The 20,411-nt window shown below is 41.9% G+C and overlaps 1 protein-coding gene across 4 annotated transcripts in view; it reads left to right on the top strand.

Moving 5' to 3' along the window:
• The first annotated feature begins 557 nt into the window (after positions 1-557).
• SMYD3 (SET and MYND domain containing 3) overlaps positions 558-20,411 on the top strand; it is a 780,323-nt gene continuing 760,469 nt past the window's right edge. For 3 of the 4 annotated variants that reach the window (XM_037013702.2, XM_073216722.1, XM_073216721.1), the window contains exon 1: positions 558-868. In XM_037013702.2, the coding sequence (XP_036869597.1) occupies positions 576-868 (293 nt within the window). In that variant the 5' untranslated portion in view covers positions 558-575. The remainder of the gene's footprint in view (positions 869-20,411) is intronic. The other variant, XM_037013701.2, reaches the window with a different exon arrangement.

The following is a 20,411-nucleotide window of genomic DNA, read 5'->3' as shown; positions in this document are numbered from 1 at the left end:
TTTTAGTAAAAAGTTACAAAAGTCATTCTTAACATGAATATAGTTTTGCTTGCTAGTAAAGAATAATTTTCTTAGATGTGATAATATTGTAGTTTTATAGGATATCATTCTTAATCTGAGGAAATGTATGCCCCAGTATTTAATTATGACATGTTATGATATAAAGTGTTAGTTATGAAATGTTATGATGTCTGCCACTTTTAAATAACCCAGCAACACAGAATTAACTTTCCAGTGTTTCACCAACAATACAGACTGGGAGAGAAATGAGCAGAAATAGCAAAATGCTGATAATTGCTTGATTTACATGGAGGGTGTACACTCCCTCTGCACTGTTCTCTCAACTTTTCATCACCTTAAATTACCATAACAGGAAAAAATTCCCGCCGCTCCTCGCAAAACCGCCTAGACAATTGAGGCTAGGTTGGCAGAGGAGCGTCATCGTCCCAGCTCCGGGTAGCCCTCTAGGTCCGCTCTCCGACTGCGCATGCTCAGAGCGCTCCAGCCCGCCCATCTCGGCCTCATCTGGGCATGCTCAGAGCCTTCCAGCCGGCTCGCCTCGGCCCCATCTGGGCATGCTCAGAGCTCCGCCGCCTGCCCGTACCCTCAGCTACGTGTGCGCGCAGGGGGCCGGTGCGCTACTGCCGCCCGGGAGACGCGAATTGCGTACGCTTCGGACGCGTTGGGAGCGGTGCTGCAGGGCGATGGAGCAGTTGAAGGTGGAGAAGTTCCGTACTGCCGACCGGGGGAACGGGCTGCGCGCCGTGGTTCCGCTGCGCCCGGGAGAGCTGCTGTTCCGCTCAGACCCCTTGGCGTACACGGTGTGCAAGGGCAGTCGCGCAGTCGTCTGCGACCGCTGCCTCCTCGGGTAAGTACGGAGCGCTCTCGCCCCCGGGTCCCGAGCGGCGCGGGTCTGGGGGCGTCGTGGGCGCCGCCCCGGGGCCCCGCCTGGCTGTGCCGCACGGGTGCCTAGCGGCGCGTCGCGGTAACAGCCGGGGGCTGGAGCCCTGGCCCCTGCAGCTCTACCCCGCGCCGCCTGCTTCGGCGGGAATGGGGGACCAGGGGCAGACTTCAGAGGAGGGTTGGGCAATTTTGCTGGGGAAAAAGTCTGTCCTGCTCTACAGGCTTCACTGGAGAGGCTGTGGAAATCTCAGGTGGCGGGGCGAGCGGGAGCAGGGAAGGATCGGCTTGCGCGGGGCCGAAGACCTGCTGTTGGGTACACTTTCTAGGGTCCAGGTTCTCTTGGGCCTGGGGATACGAAGATGAATGGCGTTCCTTAAGAATCCTTAACGAGCAGATAAGCGAGGGAGAGAATTAACAACAGTGTATCAGAAGGGCTGAAATAGATAGGCAGTCCTGTGCTGTGGGAGCAGCAGTTACTAAATTCCGCGGTGTGCTTCGCATTTAATGACTGACCGGCAAGTCTAATTCTCAACCACCCATCTAGGTGTGAGAACTCACGTGTAACTGTTTATAAGCCTGGAGGCAGTGGCATAATGTAAAGTGCTATGTGAGAGCAGTTTATGGCAACGTGTCATATATATATGCACAGTCGTAGGAATTGTATCCAAGCAACAAATGTTACTGCGCTCCTTTTGTCAGCCAAGGAGAAGGGCGCTTCTTGAGACGGTGGGGGTGATTTTTGCCTGACTGCTCTTCCAGACTTGTTAGTCTGGGATTTGGGTAGCTGGAGGTAAGTGCAGCGCTCCTATCAGTAGCTTGACTATTAACGTCCTTATTTGATTCATACTTGACAGATTGATTTAAGTTTGTATTTTAAACCAACCGAATAATAGTTGTATCTGTTGCTTCCTGAAGTAATCATTACAGCAAAAAAAAAAAAAAAAATTATGTTGAGGAGTGAGCACTGTAAACTGCTGTTAAAAGCAGCTCATTCCGTTCAAGAGCTAACTTTTGCTGAGGGCCTCCAGCATGGAAAGTCATAGGTCTTTGATTCTAATTCATACAAATGAGAGAAAGCTGGTCTCTTTATCCTGTTAAGTCCTTTGCAGGTGGATCTGGAGTCAAAGTCCAAAGTAGGGAACTTACTGTTACTTAGGTCCTATAATATAAATTGGTGGAGAAGATGTGGGTCATTTTGCAGGTAAAAGCAGAGTGCCAAGTTATTTAGTAGTCGGAATAGAAAAGTTTTGGAGTGAATAGTGGTGGCAAATTAGTAGCTGAATTAACAGAGCTATCATAGGAGACTTGGAGTTGACCAAAACAGACTACACAAACCTAACTCTTGGTGGGTGGGGTATGTCTTGATTTACCATACTGTTTCATTACTGCTGTCCATTATCCACTTTTTTCATTAGCAAGACAGGTAATGATTTAAGCCAAAAAGGTCAGTGGTGGGGGGATTGAATGAAAGTATTGGGGCTTTCTCAGCATTGCTTTTAATTCTAGAGGCAACCCAGCTCTGAAAATGGGCAGGAGCCAAGGAAAGTTCCACTTTCCGAGGAAAGTCATAATCGCACTTGAAAAAAAGCAGCTGGGCTGGGGCCAGGGGAGTACAACACTTTCGCTGCCTGGTAATGCCGGATTCTGCAGCATATATGATCAGGACTATGACAGCAGACCCAGCTGCTGCCACTGCACTGGCCACCACTGCCATGACCACTGTTTTGCTGCTCGGGAAGCTGGTTATGGCCGGGAAGTTGCTTTCTTAATCATGCTTCTTTGTGATCGCATTTATTAGCTTCTGATTGGACTCCTCAGTGGGTGTCTGGGATTGTCTGCGTGCACCCTAGCTGTGAGGGAAGTTGAGAAGTGAGTATGGACCTTTTTGGCTTTTAAGAATGGAGGCAGGCTCTACTTCTCACCAGTATTCCTATAGTGGGAAATCAGCACACCTAAACAGAGGCAAAGGGATAATCAGTAAATACCAAGCATCAGAACCAAACAAGCAGATTGGTTTTTCATACCAACAAACACTTATTTATGAGTACTTTACACAGAAAATACACTTGCATTTGTTAGGGGTTGGGAGGGTGGAGTTCACCTGTGCTGTGGTAGGAGGCTCTTTGTGGAAGTTTCACTTCAGTGATTGTGTTTCTGAAGTGCCTACTTGGGAATCACTGAAGCCTGAAAATAGCGTTGGAGAAATCAGACTTCTGTGCATTGTTTCATGTGGTTTTCTACTGCTGTTGAATGCCCATCATTGGGGGATACAGTTTTGTGTGACTTACCACCTCCTAAGTGAAAACAGTTGTGAAGTTCTGAAGAGTAAATAAGACATCAATGTTAGTAGCCCCAGTACCTGGCACATAGTAAGCTCTTCATAGTGTGAATGTCTGGCAGAATTTTCCTCTAGTTCTCCTTGCCTTTCTGCCCTTCCATTTGAATTAAGAAAGGGAAAGAAAATAATGAGTTTGTAACAGTTAACAGCTCTTCTGTGTGTGTGTGTGTGTGTGTTGGTGGGGGGGATAAAATAAAGGCAAAGTATTACAATTCATTAGTCTCCAACTGATTTATTTGTTATGAGATTCTGCCTGACCTCCTTTAACTTTGCGCTGGTTTGATTAGTGCCTTAGTTCTTGGATATTTACCTTTATTAATAGAGAAATTTGAACCTGTTTAGTGGCTTCTCTCACTTTTTCCCTCTCGTTAAGGCTTGGCGTCTGGTTTTTCCTGTTGTGAGTGGAAAAGAAAATGATGTAAATTGCAGAAAGTTTAAAGGGCAGTGAAGCTGTGACCTGAAATGACTTATATTATCCTTTATCTGCTGTTGCACACATTTTTAGATTCATGGAGCTGGAAAAGATTGACAGAGGGGCTATTTGTGTTTTCTGTTTGTTTTGGTAAATGTAGAACATAAAATTGCACTGTAATTATTTTGCTTATAGGTCTCCATACTTTAGTGACTTGATGTCTAATCTTTGCTATATCCCTGGAGCCTAGTACACAGGAGATGCTAACTGTGAAGTTGTGTAGGGTTAATATTTTCAAGAATTTTAAGGCACCGTGTATTTGTTTTTGGTTTTCTATGAAGTTCCAAGTTGCCTGCAGTTTTCATATCAAGTGTTAACTCTGCTAAACTCTGATGATAGTTTCTTCTGTAGGGTGAAGAAATCTCTTCGATCATTAAGGCTAAGCTTGAGCCTTAGTGCCTCTCAAGAGGAAGGAGGATGACTTGTAAGTGGAAAGTCTATATTTTTGAGCTCTGGTAGATTGTGAGAAGGAAGGGGACAGAGGTAAGGAGAACAGAGTGTGAGAAACAGAAGTTTTGTCTCTCCCTGTCTGGCCAAAGCTGTGGGGTTGGGGTGAGGGTGTTAGTGGATTGAGGGAACTGTCAAAAGTAGGCGGCCTTTGGCTCTACTCCTTATGTGGACTCTTGAGAGGAGGTAGCTATGTAAGCTGGTGCAGTGCCAGATGGGAGCAGCAGTGGCTGAAGGAAACGTTTAGGTAGGTAGCCATGGTAGCAGGAAATTCTGAGATGCTTTCCTACCACTATGAGGGATGTAGGGGGGAGCTTGCAGGCCTGCTGAAGCAGCAGGCTTCATGACAAAGGGCTATGTGAGTCTAGATGGATGCCAGAGATGGGAGTCAGCATGGTGTCCCAAAAGGTGAGGTGGCACTATTGCAGCCATGAGACTTGATCACCTCCTTGTAGCAGAGACTCCTTGTAGCACACCAAGTCTCTGTGGTCTTCCAATGTCTCCTTGCCACCAGTGTTCCATAAGCCCCATTTGGAGAAACACTTAACCTGAGAGCAGCTATTTAACCAGGTCCGGTAAAGAGTTAAACTCAAGTGTCTGAATATTAACTGGAGGAGACTGAGTTATTATTTGGCAAATTTAAAGTTTCTGGCTATTTACTAGGGTGAGTGTTCATGAGGAAGATCAATTATGTAGAAAACAGCCCCATGTTCAGGAGACAGATTAGATCAAGCACAGAAAGTAAAGCAGCTACATTTGAGTTACAAGGCGGGACCAGGCAACAAGGGCAAAGAAGTCTGTGTTTGGTGAGATGATGCGATGCATCTTGGCCACAGACTGAACCTGGGTGGGCAGAAGGGAATACCTTCACGTTTTGGGATAAGGAAAAGAGGTGCCAGAGAAGGCAGAAGTAGTGATGGAAAGGTTTGAGGACCGCTAGGCAAGTGCTCAGTCTTAGAGAGGAGAAGGTTTGAAGTATTCTAGGAGACAGGGTGCAAAGTAGAAGGGTTGCTGGGAAGTGCTGAAGGCCCACTGAAAACTTGTGTGCATTAATTTAAAGTGAGAGCAGTTAGCCAGGGGTGGGGTGGTGGTGGTGGTGGTGGTGCTGCTGCTGCTTTTCTTCTCCCAATGGTCAGCTACTTGACTGTGAGAGTTAGGTTTGCCCAGGATTCCAGGGTAGTATGATGGATGGAGAGAGAAAGAAGGAAGTGGAAGTTGTAGGCAAGGGAGGGTGTAATCAGGAACCACAACTTCTGAGCTAGGGGCTGAGTCATGAGGAGAGTGTTGGACAGTGAAATGTGGTACAATCAGTGGATTAAAGGAGCAGACGTGGTCAGAGAAGTTGTGGAGTGGTCAGAATGGGATGACTTGACACACAGGAGCTCTAGAAGTAATGTATGTGTTGGAACGAAAGGTTTACAGTGTGGCAGAAAGTGACCTAGGTGGGGAATAGGTAAAGATTGTTGCAATGATCAGGGAACTGAGAGATAAGATGTTAGATGCGTTTTTCTAAATAAAGTTACCAAGAATGTTAGGCACTGGAATGAGTAGAGGGATACCTTGTTTATTGTGCCCCCAGATACTGCGTTTTTTTTTTAATCAACTGAAGGTTCAAGACTTCAGTGAAGATGTGAAAATAGCAAGAGAACCAGAATTAGAAGTGGAGCCTGAAGATGTGACTGAATTGCTGCAATCTCATGATCAACTTTAATAGTGAGTTTCTTCTCATGGATGAGCAAAGAAAGTGGTTTTTTGAGATGGAATCTACTCCTGGTGAAGACGCTGTGATGATTGTGGAAATGACAGCAAAGGATTTGGAGTGTTCCGTAAACTTAGTTGATAAAAGAGCAGCAGTGTTTGAGAGGATTGATTCAGATTTTGAAAGAAGTTCTGCTGTGGGTAAAATGCTATCAAACTCTACAGAGAAATCCTTCATGAAAGGAAGGGAGAACTGATGCAGCAAATGTCACGGTTGTCTTATGTGAAGAAATCGCCCCAGCCACCCCAACCTCCAGCAGCCACCACCTGATCAGTCAGCAGCTGCCAACATGGAGACGAGACCCTCCACCAGCAAAAAAGATTACACTTGCTGGAAGCTGAGATGGTGGTTAGCATTTTTTTAGCAGTAAGGTGTTTTTAAATTAAGATATGCACATTGGTTTTTTTTAGACATGATGCTATTGTACACTTAATAGACTACAATATAGTGTACACATTAACTTTTATATGCACTGGGAAACCAAAAAATTCATTTGGCTCTTGCAGTGTTTGCTTTATTGCAGTGGTCTGGAACTGAATCCCAGTATCATCAAGGTGTGCCTGTAGCTTAAAAGCAATTCTCAAATTAGCTCCCTAATCCAAGACTGAAGTGCTGAGAAAGAGCCAAGTGGAGACAGGGAGGTACTTCTGTTCAAACAAGGGCTAAAAGGCATTCTGTGGGTTTGCAGCTGATCTTGTGAGCTATGTCAGCACCAGGTGCAAGTGGACTGTGGCAGTGTGGTAGACTCCTGGGGGGTGTTTGAGGGGCTGGACCCTGAAGGTGGAAGGACTAGTGAAATCTTCCCGGAGGGAACCTTGAGAGCTTGCTTGAAGTCAGGATTTGTGGATTCCTGGGCAATGGTAATGGGCTTACCTGAGGACTTGGAGTAAAGTGGAAGGATTGATAACAAGGTGGGTTGGGAAGGAACTCTATGGATATGACTTCTATTTTTTCTGTTTAAGTGGGAGTTATAATTCCTGTTTCTTTTGCTTCTTCCTTTTCTTCTGCAAGGAGGTTTGGGAAAGGGCTGTATGGCAGAGCCCTGAGCCTGAAAACATTGGGTCCGTATGAATGCCCCGGCAGAGGACTATCTTAAGCAGACAGGATGGCCTGCTCTGTGGATAGTAGTACATTGTTCTCCTTCTTCAGACAGCCTGCTGCTTGCTCAGAGGGCTCAGGAACAGCAACTGTGGGGACAGGGATGGAGGCTGGTGTCCAGAACTCAGCAGTACAGACTGCACCCCCACCGTGGCCATTGTGGCTTCCCCTGGAACAGAGTGCCCTGTTTGCTGCCAGTAGTAAGGGATCCTGAGTTCTCCAAATGGCAACACATCTTTGGGACCGGCCAGCCAACTGTTTTCGGGTTTTTATTTTAGACCCTTTGTCATGGAGGGATCACTGATTTGTTCTCATTGGAACACTCATTTTTTTTTTCTGCCCTTGGATTTGTTTTTTTTGCCTGAACTACCATCTCTGAGACCTACTGAAAATCTTCTGTAGAGCTGAGGTGTTCCTCGCAGATTGCTTCTGACCTTCACAGAGAGAGAATTGAAGCGATGGGCCAGTGCCTATGGCTTGACTGCTCTTGACATGTACTGTCATTTGAGGCAGCTGGTTTCATAGATGGGTTCTCAAACATTTCAGTCTCAGAATCTCTTTATACTCATAAAAATTATTGAGGATTTTGTAGAAGGGGTTTAAAAATGTTATTTGGGACTCTGAAGAGGTTTTGCTTATGGTTGTATCTGTTGATTTTACTGCATAAGAAAATTGGTAAGTTTTCAAATATGTATGTAAAAATAATAAATTATTACATTTTAACAGTGTTTTTAATGAAACAAACTATATTTCCCAAAACAAAAGAAAACTTGCTGAGAAAAGTTTTTTGCTTTACATTTTTTGCATATTTCTTTAATGTCTGGCTTTAATAGAAGATTTTTGGGTTCTCATAACTGTTCTGCATTCACTGTATTGCAAAATCACTTGTCACATAGCCTCTGGAAAACTCCATTTTATACTGAGAAGAGAATGAGAATAAAAAGGGCAAAAATGTCTTAATATTATTATGAATATTGTTTTGACCTCACAGGTCTCCTGAAAGGGTGTCAGGTATTCCCAGGGGTCCATGGACCCTACTTTGAGAACCGCTGTTATAAAACACAGGACATGTCTTTTGTATCATTTTGAGAGGATGGGGTTTGTTCTCTAGTAGATGTTGTGAACCAATGAACAATATTTGGTTCTGGTTTTCTTATAACCTGTCAGGATATGTATTGGGGCAAGGAACCAAGGTATAGAGTTAGTGCCTCTGAGGATGAATCACTCAATTTTTGCTTCTCATCCTCTAACTCTGGGCTGTTTCTGGTTGTTTAGGAATCAAGGGAGAGATATTCCTCTGAATTGCTTAGGGTCAAATATGGGATGGTGATTAACCCTGATTATCTAAAGAGAACCACTTTCCCTTTACTTGTTACCACAGTACATGACAATTGAATGTTATTATTCAGTAGCTAATATTTATTACTATTTACTGAGCAATGCCAGGTATGACTGTAACTGCTTTACCTTGTGTACTACTTAATTTATCTCATCATAACCTTACAAAAGTGTCTTTTCCTTATAAATGCAAACACAGGCCAGAGAGCAGCTGTACACTTGTAGGAGTATGAATTGGTGGTGCTGCTTTGGAGGGTATTCTGGTGGTATTTATCACCAAATTGAGCACTATGTTTTCTTGACCCTATCTTTGGGATTCTGACAAATAAAAATCACATAGTTGCAGAGGATACTTAGCATACCATTTTGGTAATTAAAAAAAGTGGGGGGAGAGAATTTTTAATGTCTACTAATAAGGGACTGGTTAAATTACAGTGTAGCCATATTATAGAATACAATGCAGCTGTTAAGATTGAAGTAGATTGTACAGATGTGGGTGGCTTTCCATGACATTGCTGGGTGAATAAAGTTGTAGAACAATGTAGGTATTTTAAATAAATCTTTGTGTATGTATACATGTACTTGTGAGTATAGGTAAGGTCTGGAATAACACTCTAGATTACTTCTAGATAATGGGATTTGGAGGGGGCAGGACATCCGTTTGTGCTTCATATATTTTGTATTATTCCCCCAGTAAAACCTGTATCATTTTTTTGTAATTAGAGATTTAAATAAATGTCTTTCTTAGACTCTATTTCATTTGGAATTGTATAAAAAGTGTGAACTGTTTAGGAATGAAGATGCCTTTGAAGTGCTTGCCAGCTTATGTCCACTTTTTTTTTTGATTGCTAGCTGATTAAACCAAGAGTGAACCTCTTGATAGGAGATGAGTCAGTTTACTTGGCAGGCCATTGGCTTTAGAACTGAACTGAGAGGTAGAACTCTGTTAATTGTCCTAATTCTAGCTCTGCCTTTGCTCAGGCCTGGTTATTCAACTTTCCCTTGGTATTTCTGAGACATCACAGTATCCATTAGTAAACGATTAATTTTCCTCAGTGGGCACACAGGACAATTACATTTCCCAGCCTCCTTGCAATTGGATGGGGGCCTGTGATTCAGTTTTGGCCAGTGGAGTGTGGGCTTGAGTTATGCAAGCCATTTCCGGTTCTGCTGTAAAATATTCTGTCATCTTCCTTGTTCTCTCTTACCCTGTCTTGATGATGTGGAGGCCTTGAGTTGAGATGGAGAGACAAGAAATGGGTCATGGCATGGAGAAGGGCTCTCCTGGAGAATTGCCTTACATGCGTCAGATTTAGTGGGAGCTAGAAATAAACTTGAGTTAGTCTTAGAGCAGAATTTTAATGTGTATATGATTCATCTGAAGATCTCGTTCAAGTGCAGATTCTGATTCAGTAAGGTCTGGGTTGGGTGTGAGATTCTGCATTTCTAATAAGCTCCTAGGTGTTGCTAAAAGCTGGTTGTTGGCTGATCACATGTAAGTAGCAGAGAGTTAAGAGTTAGGTGACATGACATACAGCCCACTGTAAGCACTTACCAAATGGGTATTACAGAATCCTGAAATAGCACTAACTGTGATGAAAAGGAATTAGGGACTATACATACATACCCAAATTTTAAATTATTCCTAAGCACACATCTACTCTTTTATGTATGATGGACTAGGATTTAGTATAAGTATTATGTGTGCAGAAAATTATGTGAAATTAGAACCTGGAGTCATTTTAGGGTAATTTTGAACATTTATCTTTAGACATACCATCATTTTGAAATAGTAATATGCTTCTCTAGGTACCTTGATGGAGAAATAATCTACCCTCTTCCTACTACAATTAAAAAAAATTAAAAACTTTCATTTGGAAATAATTTCAAATTTACAGAAAAGTTGCAAGAATAAGAATATTACAAAAGAAATCTGTGTACCTTTTTTATATATATATTTTTATTTTGGTATAATTAATCTACAATTACATGAGAAACGTTATGTTTACTAGACTCCCCCCTTCACCTTGTCCTCCCCACATACCCCATTAGTCACTGTCCATCAGCGTAGTAAGATGCTGTAGAATCACTACTTCTTCTCTGTGTTGCACAGCCCTCCCCGTGCCCCCCCCACATTATACATGCTAATTGTAAGGCCCCCTTTTTTCTTCCCCCTGCTCCTCCCTCCCTTCCTACTCATCCCCAGTCCCTTTCCTTTTGGTAACTGTTAGTCTTTTCTTGGGTTCTATGATTCTGCTGTTGTTTTGTTCCTTCAGTTTTTCCTTTGTTCTTATATTCCACATATGAGTGAAATCATTTGGTACTTGTCTTTCTCCACCTAGCTTATTTCACTGAGCATAATACCCTCTAGCTCCATCCATGTTGTTGCAAATGGTAGGATTTGTTTTCTTCTTATGGCTGAATAATATTCCATTGTGTATATGTACCACATCTTCTTTATCCATTCATTTACTGATGGACACTTACGTTACTTCCATTTCTTGGCTATAGTAAATAGTGCTGTGATAAACATAGGGGTGCATCTTTCTTTTTCAAATTGGGCTGCTGCATTCTTAGGGTAAATTCCTAGAAGTGGGATTCTTGGGTCAAATGGTATTTTCATTTTGAGCATTTTGAGGAACCTCCGTACTGCTTTCGACAATGGTTGAACTAATTTACATTCCCACCAGCAGTGTAGGAGGGTTCCCCTTTCTCCACAACCTTGCCAACATTTGTTGTTTGTCTTTTGGATGATGGGATTCTTACTGGTGTGAGGTGATATCTCATTGTGGTTTTAATTTGCATTTCTGTGATGATTAGCGATGTGGAGCATCTTTTCATGTGTCTGTTGGCCATCTGAATTTCTTCTTTGGAAAACTATTCAGCTCCTCTGCCCATTTTCTAATTGGATTGTTCACTTTTTGTTTGTTGAGGTGCGTGAGCTCTTTACACATTTTGTATGTCAAGCCTTTATCAGATCTGTCATTTATGAATATATTCTCCCATACTGTAGGATACTTTTTTGTTCTATTGATGGTGTACTTTGCTGTACAGAAGCTTTTGAGCTTAATATAGTCCCACTTGTTCATTTTTGCTTTTGTTTCCCTTGCCCGGGAAGACATGTTCATGAAGAAGTTGCTCATGTTTATGTCCAAGAGATTTTTGCCTATGTTTTTTTCTAAGAGTTTTATGGTTTCATGGCTTACATTCAGGTCTTTGATCCATTTCGAATTAACTTTTGTGTATGGGATTAGACAATAATCCAGTTTCATTCTCTTACGTGTAGCTGTCCAGTTTTGCCAACACCAGCTTTGAAGAGGCTGTCATTTCCCCATTGTATGTCCATGGCCCCTTTATCATATGTTAATTGACCATATATGTTTGGGTTAATGTCTGGAGACTCTATTCTGTTCCACTGGTCTGTGGCTCTGTTCTTGTGCCAGTACCAAATTGTCTTGATTACTGTGACTTTGTAGAGGAGCTTGAAGTTGGGGAGCGAGATCCCTCCCACTTTATTCTTCCTTCTCAGGATTGCTTTGGCTATTCAGGGTCTTTGGTGGTTCCATATGAAGTTTAGAACTATTTGTTCCAGTTCATTGAAGAATGCTGTTAGTAATTTGATAGGGATTGCATTAAATCTGTAGATTGCTTTGGGCAGGATGGCCATTTCGACAATATTAATTTTTACTAGCTGAGAGCATGGGATGAGTTTCCATTTTTTAGTGTCCTCTTTAATTTCTCATAAGAGTGTCTTGTAGTTTTCAGGGTATAGGTCTTTCACTTCCTTGGTTAGGTTTATTCCTAGGTATTTTATTTTTTTTGATGTAATTGTGAATGGAATTGTTTTCCTGGTTTCTCTTTCTATTAGTTCATTGTTAGTGTATAGGAAAGCAACAGATTTCTGTGTATTAATTTTGTATCCTGCATCTTTGCTGTATTCCGATACCAGTTCTAGTAATTTTGGAGTGGAGTCTTTAGGGTTTTTTATGTACAGTATCATGTCATCTGCAAATAGTGACAGTTTGACTTCTTCTTTACCAATCTGGATTCCTTGTATTTCTTTGTTTTGTCTAATTGCCATGGCCAGGACCTCCAGTACTATGTTGAATAACAGTGGGGAGAGTCGACATCCCTGTCTTGTTCCCAATCTTAGAGGAAATGCTTTCAGCCTCTCGCTGTTCAGTATGATGTTGGCTGTGGGTTTTTCATATATGGCCTTTATTATGTTGAGGTACTTGCCCTCTATACCCATTTTGCTGAGAGTTTTTATCATGAGTGGATGTTGAATTTTGTCAAATGCTTTTTCAGCATCTATGGAGATAATCATGTGGTTTTGTCCTTCTTTTTGTTGATGTGGTGGATGATGTTGATAGATTTTCGAATGTTGTACAATCCTTGCATCCCTGAGATGAATCCCACTTCATCATGGTGTATGATCCTCTTGATGTACTTTTGAATTTGGTTTGCTAATATTTTGTTGAGTATTTTTGCATCTATTTCTGCAGTTTTCTTTTTTGGTGGGGTCTTTGCCTGGTTTTGGTATTAGGGTCTGGAAGTATTCCCTCATCTTCTATTTTTTGGAAAACTTTAAGGAGAATGGGTATTATGTCTTCTCTGTATGTCTGATAAACTGCTGCGGTAAATCTATCTGGCCCGGGAGTTTTGCTCTTGGGTAGTTTTTGATTACCGAATTAATTGCATTGCTGGTAATTGGTCTGTTTACATTTTCTGTTTCTTCCTTGGTCAGTCTTGGAAGGTTGTATTTTTCTAGGAAGTTGTCCATTTCTTCTAGGTTTTCCAGCTTGTTAACATATAGTTTTTTGTAGTATTCTCTAATAATTCTTTGTATTTCTGTGGGGTCCATCGTGGTTTTTCCTTTCTCATTTCTGATTCTGTTGATGTGTATAGATTCTCTTTTTCTTTTTATAAGTCTGGCTAAGGGCTTATCTATTTTGTTTATTTTCTCAAAGAACCAGCTCTTGGTTTCATTGATTTTTTTTCTATTGTTTTATTCTTCTCAATTTTATTTATTTCTTCTCTGATCTTTATTACGTCACTCCTTCTGCTGACTTTAGGCCTCATTTGTTCTTTTTCTAATTTTCACAATCGTGTCTTTATGAAATGCTATATACGTTCCTCTTAAGACTGCTTTCACTGTGTCCCACAGAAGTTGGGGCTTTGTGTTGTTGTCATTTGTTTCCATATATTGCTTGATCTCTATTTTGATTTGGTCATTGATCCATTGATTATTTAGGAGCATGTTGTTAAGCCTCCATGTGTTTGAAAGCCTTTTTGCTTTCTTTGTATAATTTATTTCTAGTTTTATACCTTTGTGGTCTGAGAAGTTGGTTGGTAGAATTTCAGTCTTTTTGAATTTACTGAGGCTCTTTTTGTGGCCTAGTTTGTGGTCTGTTTTAGAGAATGTTCCATGTACACTTGAGAAGAATGTGTATCCTGTTGCTTTTGGGTATAGAGTTCTATAGATGTCTATTAGGCCCATCTGTTCTAGTGTGTTGTTCAGTGCCTGTGTGTCCTTACTTATTTTCTGTCTGGTGGATCTGTCTTTTGGAGTGAGTGGTGTGTTGAAGTCTCCTAAAATAAATGCACTGCATTCTATTTCCTCCTTTAATTATGTTAGTATTTGTTTCACATATGTTGGTGCTCCTGTGTTGGGTGCATATATGTTTATAATGGTTATATCCTCTTGTTGGATTGACCCCTTTGTCATTACATAATGTCCTTCTTTATCTCTTGTGACTTTCTTTGTTTTGAAGTCTATTTTGTGTGATACTAGTTCTGCAACACTTGCTTTTTTCTCCTTGTTATTTGCATGAATATCTTTTTCCATCCCTTGACTTTTAGTCTGTGCATATCTTTGGGTTTGAGGTGAGTCTCTTGTAAGCAGCATATAGATGGGTCTTGCTTTTTTATCCATTCTATTACTCTGTGTCTTTTGATTGGTGCATTCAGTCCATTTACATTTAGGGTGATTATTGAAAGATATGTACTTATTGACATTGCAGGCTTTAGGTTAGTCCTTACCAAAGGTTCAAGGTTAGCTTCTTTACTGTCTTACTGTCTAACTTAACTTACTTATTCAGCTATTATAAACACAGTCTGATGATTCTTTATTTCTCTCCCTTCTTATTCCTCCTCCTGCATTCTTTGTATGTTAGGTGTTTTTTATTTTTGTGCTCTTTTGTGTTTCATTTGACTGCTTTTGTGGGTAGTTGATTTTATTTTTTGCCTTAAATTAGTATTCGATTTTTCCGCTTTCTTTGCTGTGATTTTATTTTCTCTGGTAACTTCTGTTTAGCCTTAAGAGTGCTTCCATTTAGAGCAGTCCCTCTAAAATACCCTGTAGAGGTGGTTTGTGGGAGGCAAATTCCCTCAACTTCTGTGTGTCTGGGAATTGTTTAATCCCTCCTTCATATTTAAATAATAATCGTGCTGGATACAATATTCTTGGTTCAAGGTCCTTCTGTTTCATTGCATTAAATATATCATGCCATTCTTTTCTGGCCTGTACGGTTTCTGTTGAGAAGTCTGATGATAGCCTGATGGGTTTTCCTTTGTAGGTGGCCTTTTTTCTCTCTCTGGCTCCCTTTAATACTCTGTCCTTATCCTTGATCTTTGCTATTTTAATTATTATGTATCTTGGTGTTGTCCTCCTTGGGTCCCTTGTGTTGGGAGTTCTGTATGCTTCCGTGGTCTGAGAGGCTATTTCCTTCCCCAGTTTGGGGAAGTTTTCAGCCATTATTTCTTCAAAGACACTTTTATCCCTTTTTCTCTCTCTTCTTCTGGTACCCCTATAATGCGGATATTGTTCCGTTTGGATTGGTCACACAGTTCTCTTAATATTCTTTTATTCCTGGAGATATTTTTATCTGTTGCATCAGCTTCTGTGCATTCCTGTTCTTTGATTTCTCTTCCATTAATGGCCTCTTGCGTCTCATCCAGTCTGCTTTTAAGTCCTTCCAGAGATTGTTTTATTTCTGTATTCTCCCTCCTTAGCTCTTGCATGTTTCTCTGCAAGTCCATGAGCATGTTTATGATTTTTATTTTGAATTCTTTTTCAGGAATATTGGTTAAATCTATCTCCTCAGATTCCCTCTCAGGGGAGGATGTCTGGGTTAGTCTGGTCTGTATTGAATTTTTCTGCCTTTTCATGGTGGTAGAGGAAGTAGTAAGCAGTTGGTGCGTGTGTCAGCTGGGAGAACCAAGACCCTTTCCTCTTGCTCCTTGCCTTCCTTTCCTGGGAGAACGCGACCCCTAGCGGCTTGTGCTGGATAGCTGCATGCAGATGGGTTGTCCGATTCTTGCCTGGCCGCTGTGGAATTAAGCTCCGTGGTTGCTGTGGGCGTGGCCAGCCTCAGGCTGCTGCTCTGCTATGGCGGGGTGGTGCCGGAGGGGGAACGGGTGGGAGGCTGTTTATCACTGTGAGGGGCCTCCAAGCTGTGCTGCTGCCCAGGGGTTAGGGTGCCCGGAGTTTCCCGGGATTCCCGGCTGCTGGGCTGATTGTGCCGGGACGCTCCTGTTCAGCTGTGAGGCTCCTGTCCCTTTAATACTTTCAAAACGCACTCGCTTTTCTTTTGTTCCAGGGCACCAGCTGTGGGAACCCGCTCGCAGGTTTTTCTGTCCTGTTTCCCTAGTATCCAGCACACCACACACACTGTGTCTGTGCTCTGGTGCAGATGGCTAGGGCTGGCTATTTAGCAGTCCTGGGCTCCCTCTCCCTCCCTGCTCTGACTCCTCTCCTCCCTCCAGGGAGCTGGGGTGAGGGGCGCTCGGGTCCCGCTGGGCCGGTGCTTGTATATTAACCCCCTTTGTGAGGCGCTGGGTTCTTGCAGGTGTAGATGTAGTCTGGCTGTTGTCCTGTGTCTTCTGGTCTCTCTTTTAGGGATAGTTGTATTTGTTGTATTTTCAAAAATATATGTTTTTGGGAGGAGATTTCCACTGACCTACTCACACTGCATTCTTGGCTCCTCCTCCTGTGTACCTTTTAACCCAGATTAAATTAACATTAACATTTGACCTCAACTGTTTTATCACTTGCACACTGTCTTCCCTCTCCTCCTTTGAACCCCCATCTTTATTTATACACATCTTTATTTATACCTTTCTTTCTGAATATGTAAGCTCCATATATCCTGGCCCTTCATTCCTAAACACTTTAAAGTGTATATCCAAAGAATAGTGGAAGTTATCATACATATCTATGTCAGTAAATTTAATGTTACTATAATACTTTACTGTCTGTATTTCAATTTTTTCAAGTCACCCAGAGTTTATGTTTTTCTTTTTAGTACAGGATCCAGTCAAGACTCAAGTATTTAATTACCTTATTTCAGTTCTCTTTTATCTGGAACATTTCTACAACTTTGTCATGTGTAACACTGACATTTTTTATTTTCTTTTTAATAGAACTTTCCTCATTTTGGGTTTACTGAATGTTTCTTCATGGTTAGATTCAGGTCATACATTCTCAGCTGGCATAGTACATGGACGATGCATCCTCAGGGTATCACATCAGAGAGGTTCACAGGGTCCAGTTGCCTTTCAGTTGTTGGTGTTAATTGTGATCATCCAGTCAGGCTGTTGGCCTATTTTTACACTGTGCACTATTTGCAGCCCCACCCACCCCTGTAATCTGTGGGGAGACAGACCATGGAAATATCCTGCTCATTAAAATTTACACTTAGATTTAGCATCCATGGATGATTCTTTCTTGGTTGAATCTTTGGTGTGATAGTTGCAAGATGCTGATTTTCCAGTTTACACCCCTGTTCCCACCCCTCTGCCCTGCCACCTACACCTGCCACCAGTTGGCATTCAGCTCAGCATTTTACCAGGGCAAGAGCCTGTCTTTATTCTTCATTATTTATTTTAATTTATCAGGTGGTCAAACTTAATGTTACTAATAATAGACAAACTTACATCATATGTCTCTTGTTATACACTGAGTGGGACACAGTATTACTTCTGTGATGGGCAGATGCCAAAAAGTTTGTACAGCCTGATCAATCATAAGGAAAAGAGACAACCAAATTGAGGGACAGTCTGCAAAAATAACTAGACAGTATATAAGTGTGAAATCAGTATGTTGTGTACTTGAACTCAATATAATACCGTGTATCAACTATACTGCAATAAAAAGGTATGCAAATAACTAGACAGTACTCTGCAAATGTGTCAAGGTCATGACTGACAGAGACTGAAGAATCTCCCGATGAAAGGGGGCCAAGGGATCATGATAAGAAAATGCAGAGTTGGTCCTGCATAAAAAATTGGACATTAGTGGGACAATTGATGACATTTGAATAAAGTCTAGATTAGATAATAGATTTGAATCAATTTTAATTTTTTTATTTTAATACTTTGATTATTTAACATATTAACATTTGGGAAATTCTTGTGAAGAATGTATGGGAATTCTTTACTATTTCTTACACCCTTTTTTATGAACCTGAAATGATTTCAGAATGAAACATTAAAAAGTAATAACAATGACAGGTTTTATATTTTGAGATAGCTAATGGGTGAAGTGACAGGTTGGGGTTTGCTTTGAAATAATAAAGTTGGGAGGTATTGTTGGGGGAATTGGGTTATGAGCTTGGCCATATGTTAGTAATTTCTGATGTTGGTTGATGAGTTTTAATAGATGGTGGGGTTTCATTATATTGTTCTCTCAACTTTTGGCAATGTCTGACTTTTCCATGAAAAAATGGAATAAAAAGGATAAAAAGGCTATCTGTCCTCAAGTGACTGGTCATTTTAGGAGTGAAGCACTAAAATTCTTAGGTTAAAAAAACCCCAATTCTGGGCATTTGTACAGATTCTTGCCTGGGGGTGGGGTGTCTATATACACATAATCACCTCCTGTCTCTCAACTGTCAGGGCTATTTTCAGGGGCTGGTCAGTTCTTCCAGAAAGGGGTTTTGTCAGTTAAGGTTTGACCAGAGAAGCTGAATCGCTGAAGGACAAAGGAAGGGATTGCAGAGATTAGACCTTACATCACTGTGGGACTTTGTAAAGATGTTGGTGCTCTGCATTGGCTGGTGGGCCTGAAGACGCTGTAAGACAGCTGAGCTGGCAGAGAGGTGAGCTGGATATCAGCTGGGGGAAAGTAAGTCCAATTTGAAATCCAACAGGAACTAGTAAGGACCACTTGGAACCTGTGTCTATCTGCCCTTTCAAGGACAGTGATGGCCTGCAAAAACTGCTAATGCCCTTTGCTGTAGAACTGAACCCCATGAGTTGGAGAGGGAAGGTACACAGCAGGAGCTGGAGGAGCAGAGGGCTAATGGGGCCAACAAGGAGAGCCATTAGATCAGTGGCAATATACATAAGCTGCAACAGTACCTGACTCTATGCTGCCTTCAGAATATCACAACAGTTGCTTCACTTCTGCCTTCCAGACTGCACACATTTTTTTGTGGCCAGCCTTAACCTAGAATCACAGAGAGGGAATTTGGGGAAATGCAACTCCAGCTTGCTATGTTGATCTACTGTAGAAGCTACTACAAGATTAATCCCTTGTCAACTATACACTGTTTAACTATACACAGCCATACTTAGTGACTGTCACTAAGCTCACTGTCACCTATCCTTCGCATAACCAAAAACACACACAAAAAACACATCGCCTGGAAAGAGTATATCAAATAAGGAGGATATGAGAGGAATCACCACCTTTGTGTCTCAGATCATTGGTGGTGGAATTAAGCCCTCCAGAAATGCAATATTGGTTTTGGTTACGGTTTAGGTAGTTAAAGGCAGTTCTGAGTGTCTTCCACTGGGACTTACATACACCATAATAGCCATTATGGGTAAAGGAACATGAGAGGGGATTCTGACAGTTGCTGAGGATGTCTGTTCCAACTGTGCATTCTGGAACTGGACAATACAACCATAGGGTGGCTTGGGTGCCTACTGAACCCACAGTGAGATGAATCTGAGCCTGAACCCAAATGATCCCCTGACTTCCATTAGTTCGTATTCCTAGAGGTGGGATCATGGTGGTGTTTGGGTCTTTAGGAATTTACTTTACCTCAGAACCAATGTCCAGTAATCCTTCCAAGGTCTGATTATTTCTTCTTCCCCACTGCAGAGTCATCCTTGTAAATGGGCGTAGGTCCCTTTTGGGAAGCCTAGAAGAAAAATTTGTAGTATCCATATCTAACCCTACGGTAGAGTTCTTCCTCAAGGGGTCCTGACCTTCTCTTCATTCAAGAGAGTCTGTGTCTGTGATGTGGTTCAAATCTGGGAATTGGTAGTGGGGCACAACTCTTAATTCTTTTGGTGGTTTAAGTCATGCTTCTGTTTACCAGGCAAGCTTTTCCACTTATACTAACCAAGGTTTAAGTAGATGGCTCATCTCCATCTCTTCCAGTTCTAGTAACACTGTGATTAGGCAATGTCCAGAATCTCTGTAGTTCCAACCTCTCTGGTTACTATTCTGGCTGGAATATGGTATCTGCCCCCACCCAGTCTGTGGTGATCCAGTGCAGCTTGGTCCCTGTCACCATGATAGGGGGTCCCATCATCCACTCGATTGAGGGGGCCCAGTTTGATGGCAGGAGTCTCCACTTTGATTCTGGTACAGAGAAGAGCCATCACAGCTCTTAGAGGTTGCCAGGGTGCCTCCCATCTCCCATAGCTTGGTGCATGGAGTGTTTTGGGATCTGCCCAGCGACATGGTGAAGGGGTGGGTAAGCAGGACTTGCCTAGTAAATCAATTGCTCAGCATTCTGGTCTCCCTAAGCCATCAGTATCTTCTTATTCAGGACACCAAAGTAGTTGTGGTGGTTCAGTTCATCTTTGGGTCCAGCTTTCAGTCAGCCAACCAGGCGAACTGTTAGAGCCATTCCCAGCTGCTTGAACCAACATGTTGAATCCACAGTTTTTGCTCACTGCACCCATATTAGTGAATTCTGATTAATGCAGCATTACCTTCCACCTGAATGCAAACTCCACCACCCTTAGGATCCTTTCCCATATATGGCCCCTCAGTTTTGTTGACATAAGTCAGCAGTATCTTGCAGTTCTTCTGGTAT

The sequence above is a fragment of the Manis javanica genome, chromosome 11 (genome assembly GCF_040802235.1).
Source record: "Manis javanica isolate MJ-LG chromosome 11, MJ_LKY, whole genome shotgun sequence".
NCBI lineage: Eukaryota > Metazoa > Chordata > Mammalia > Pholidota > Manidae > Manis > Manis javanica.
This window is presented reverse-complemented; position numbering and strand designations above follow the sequence as displayed.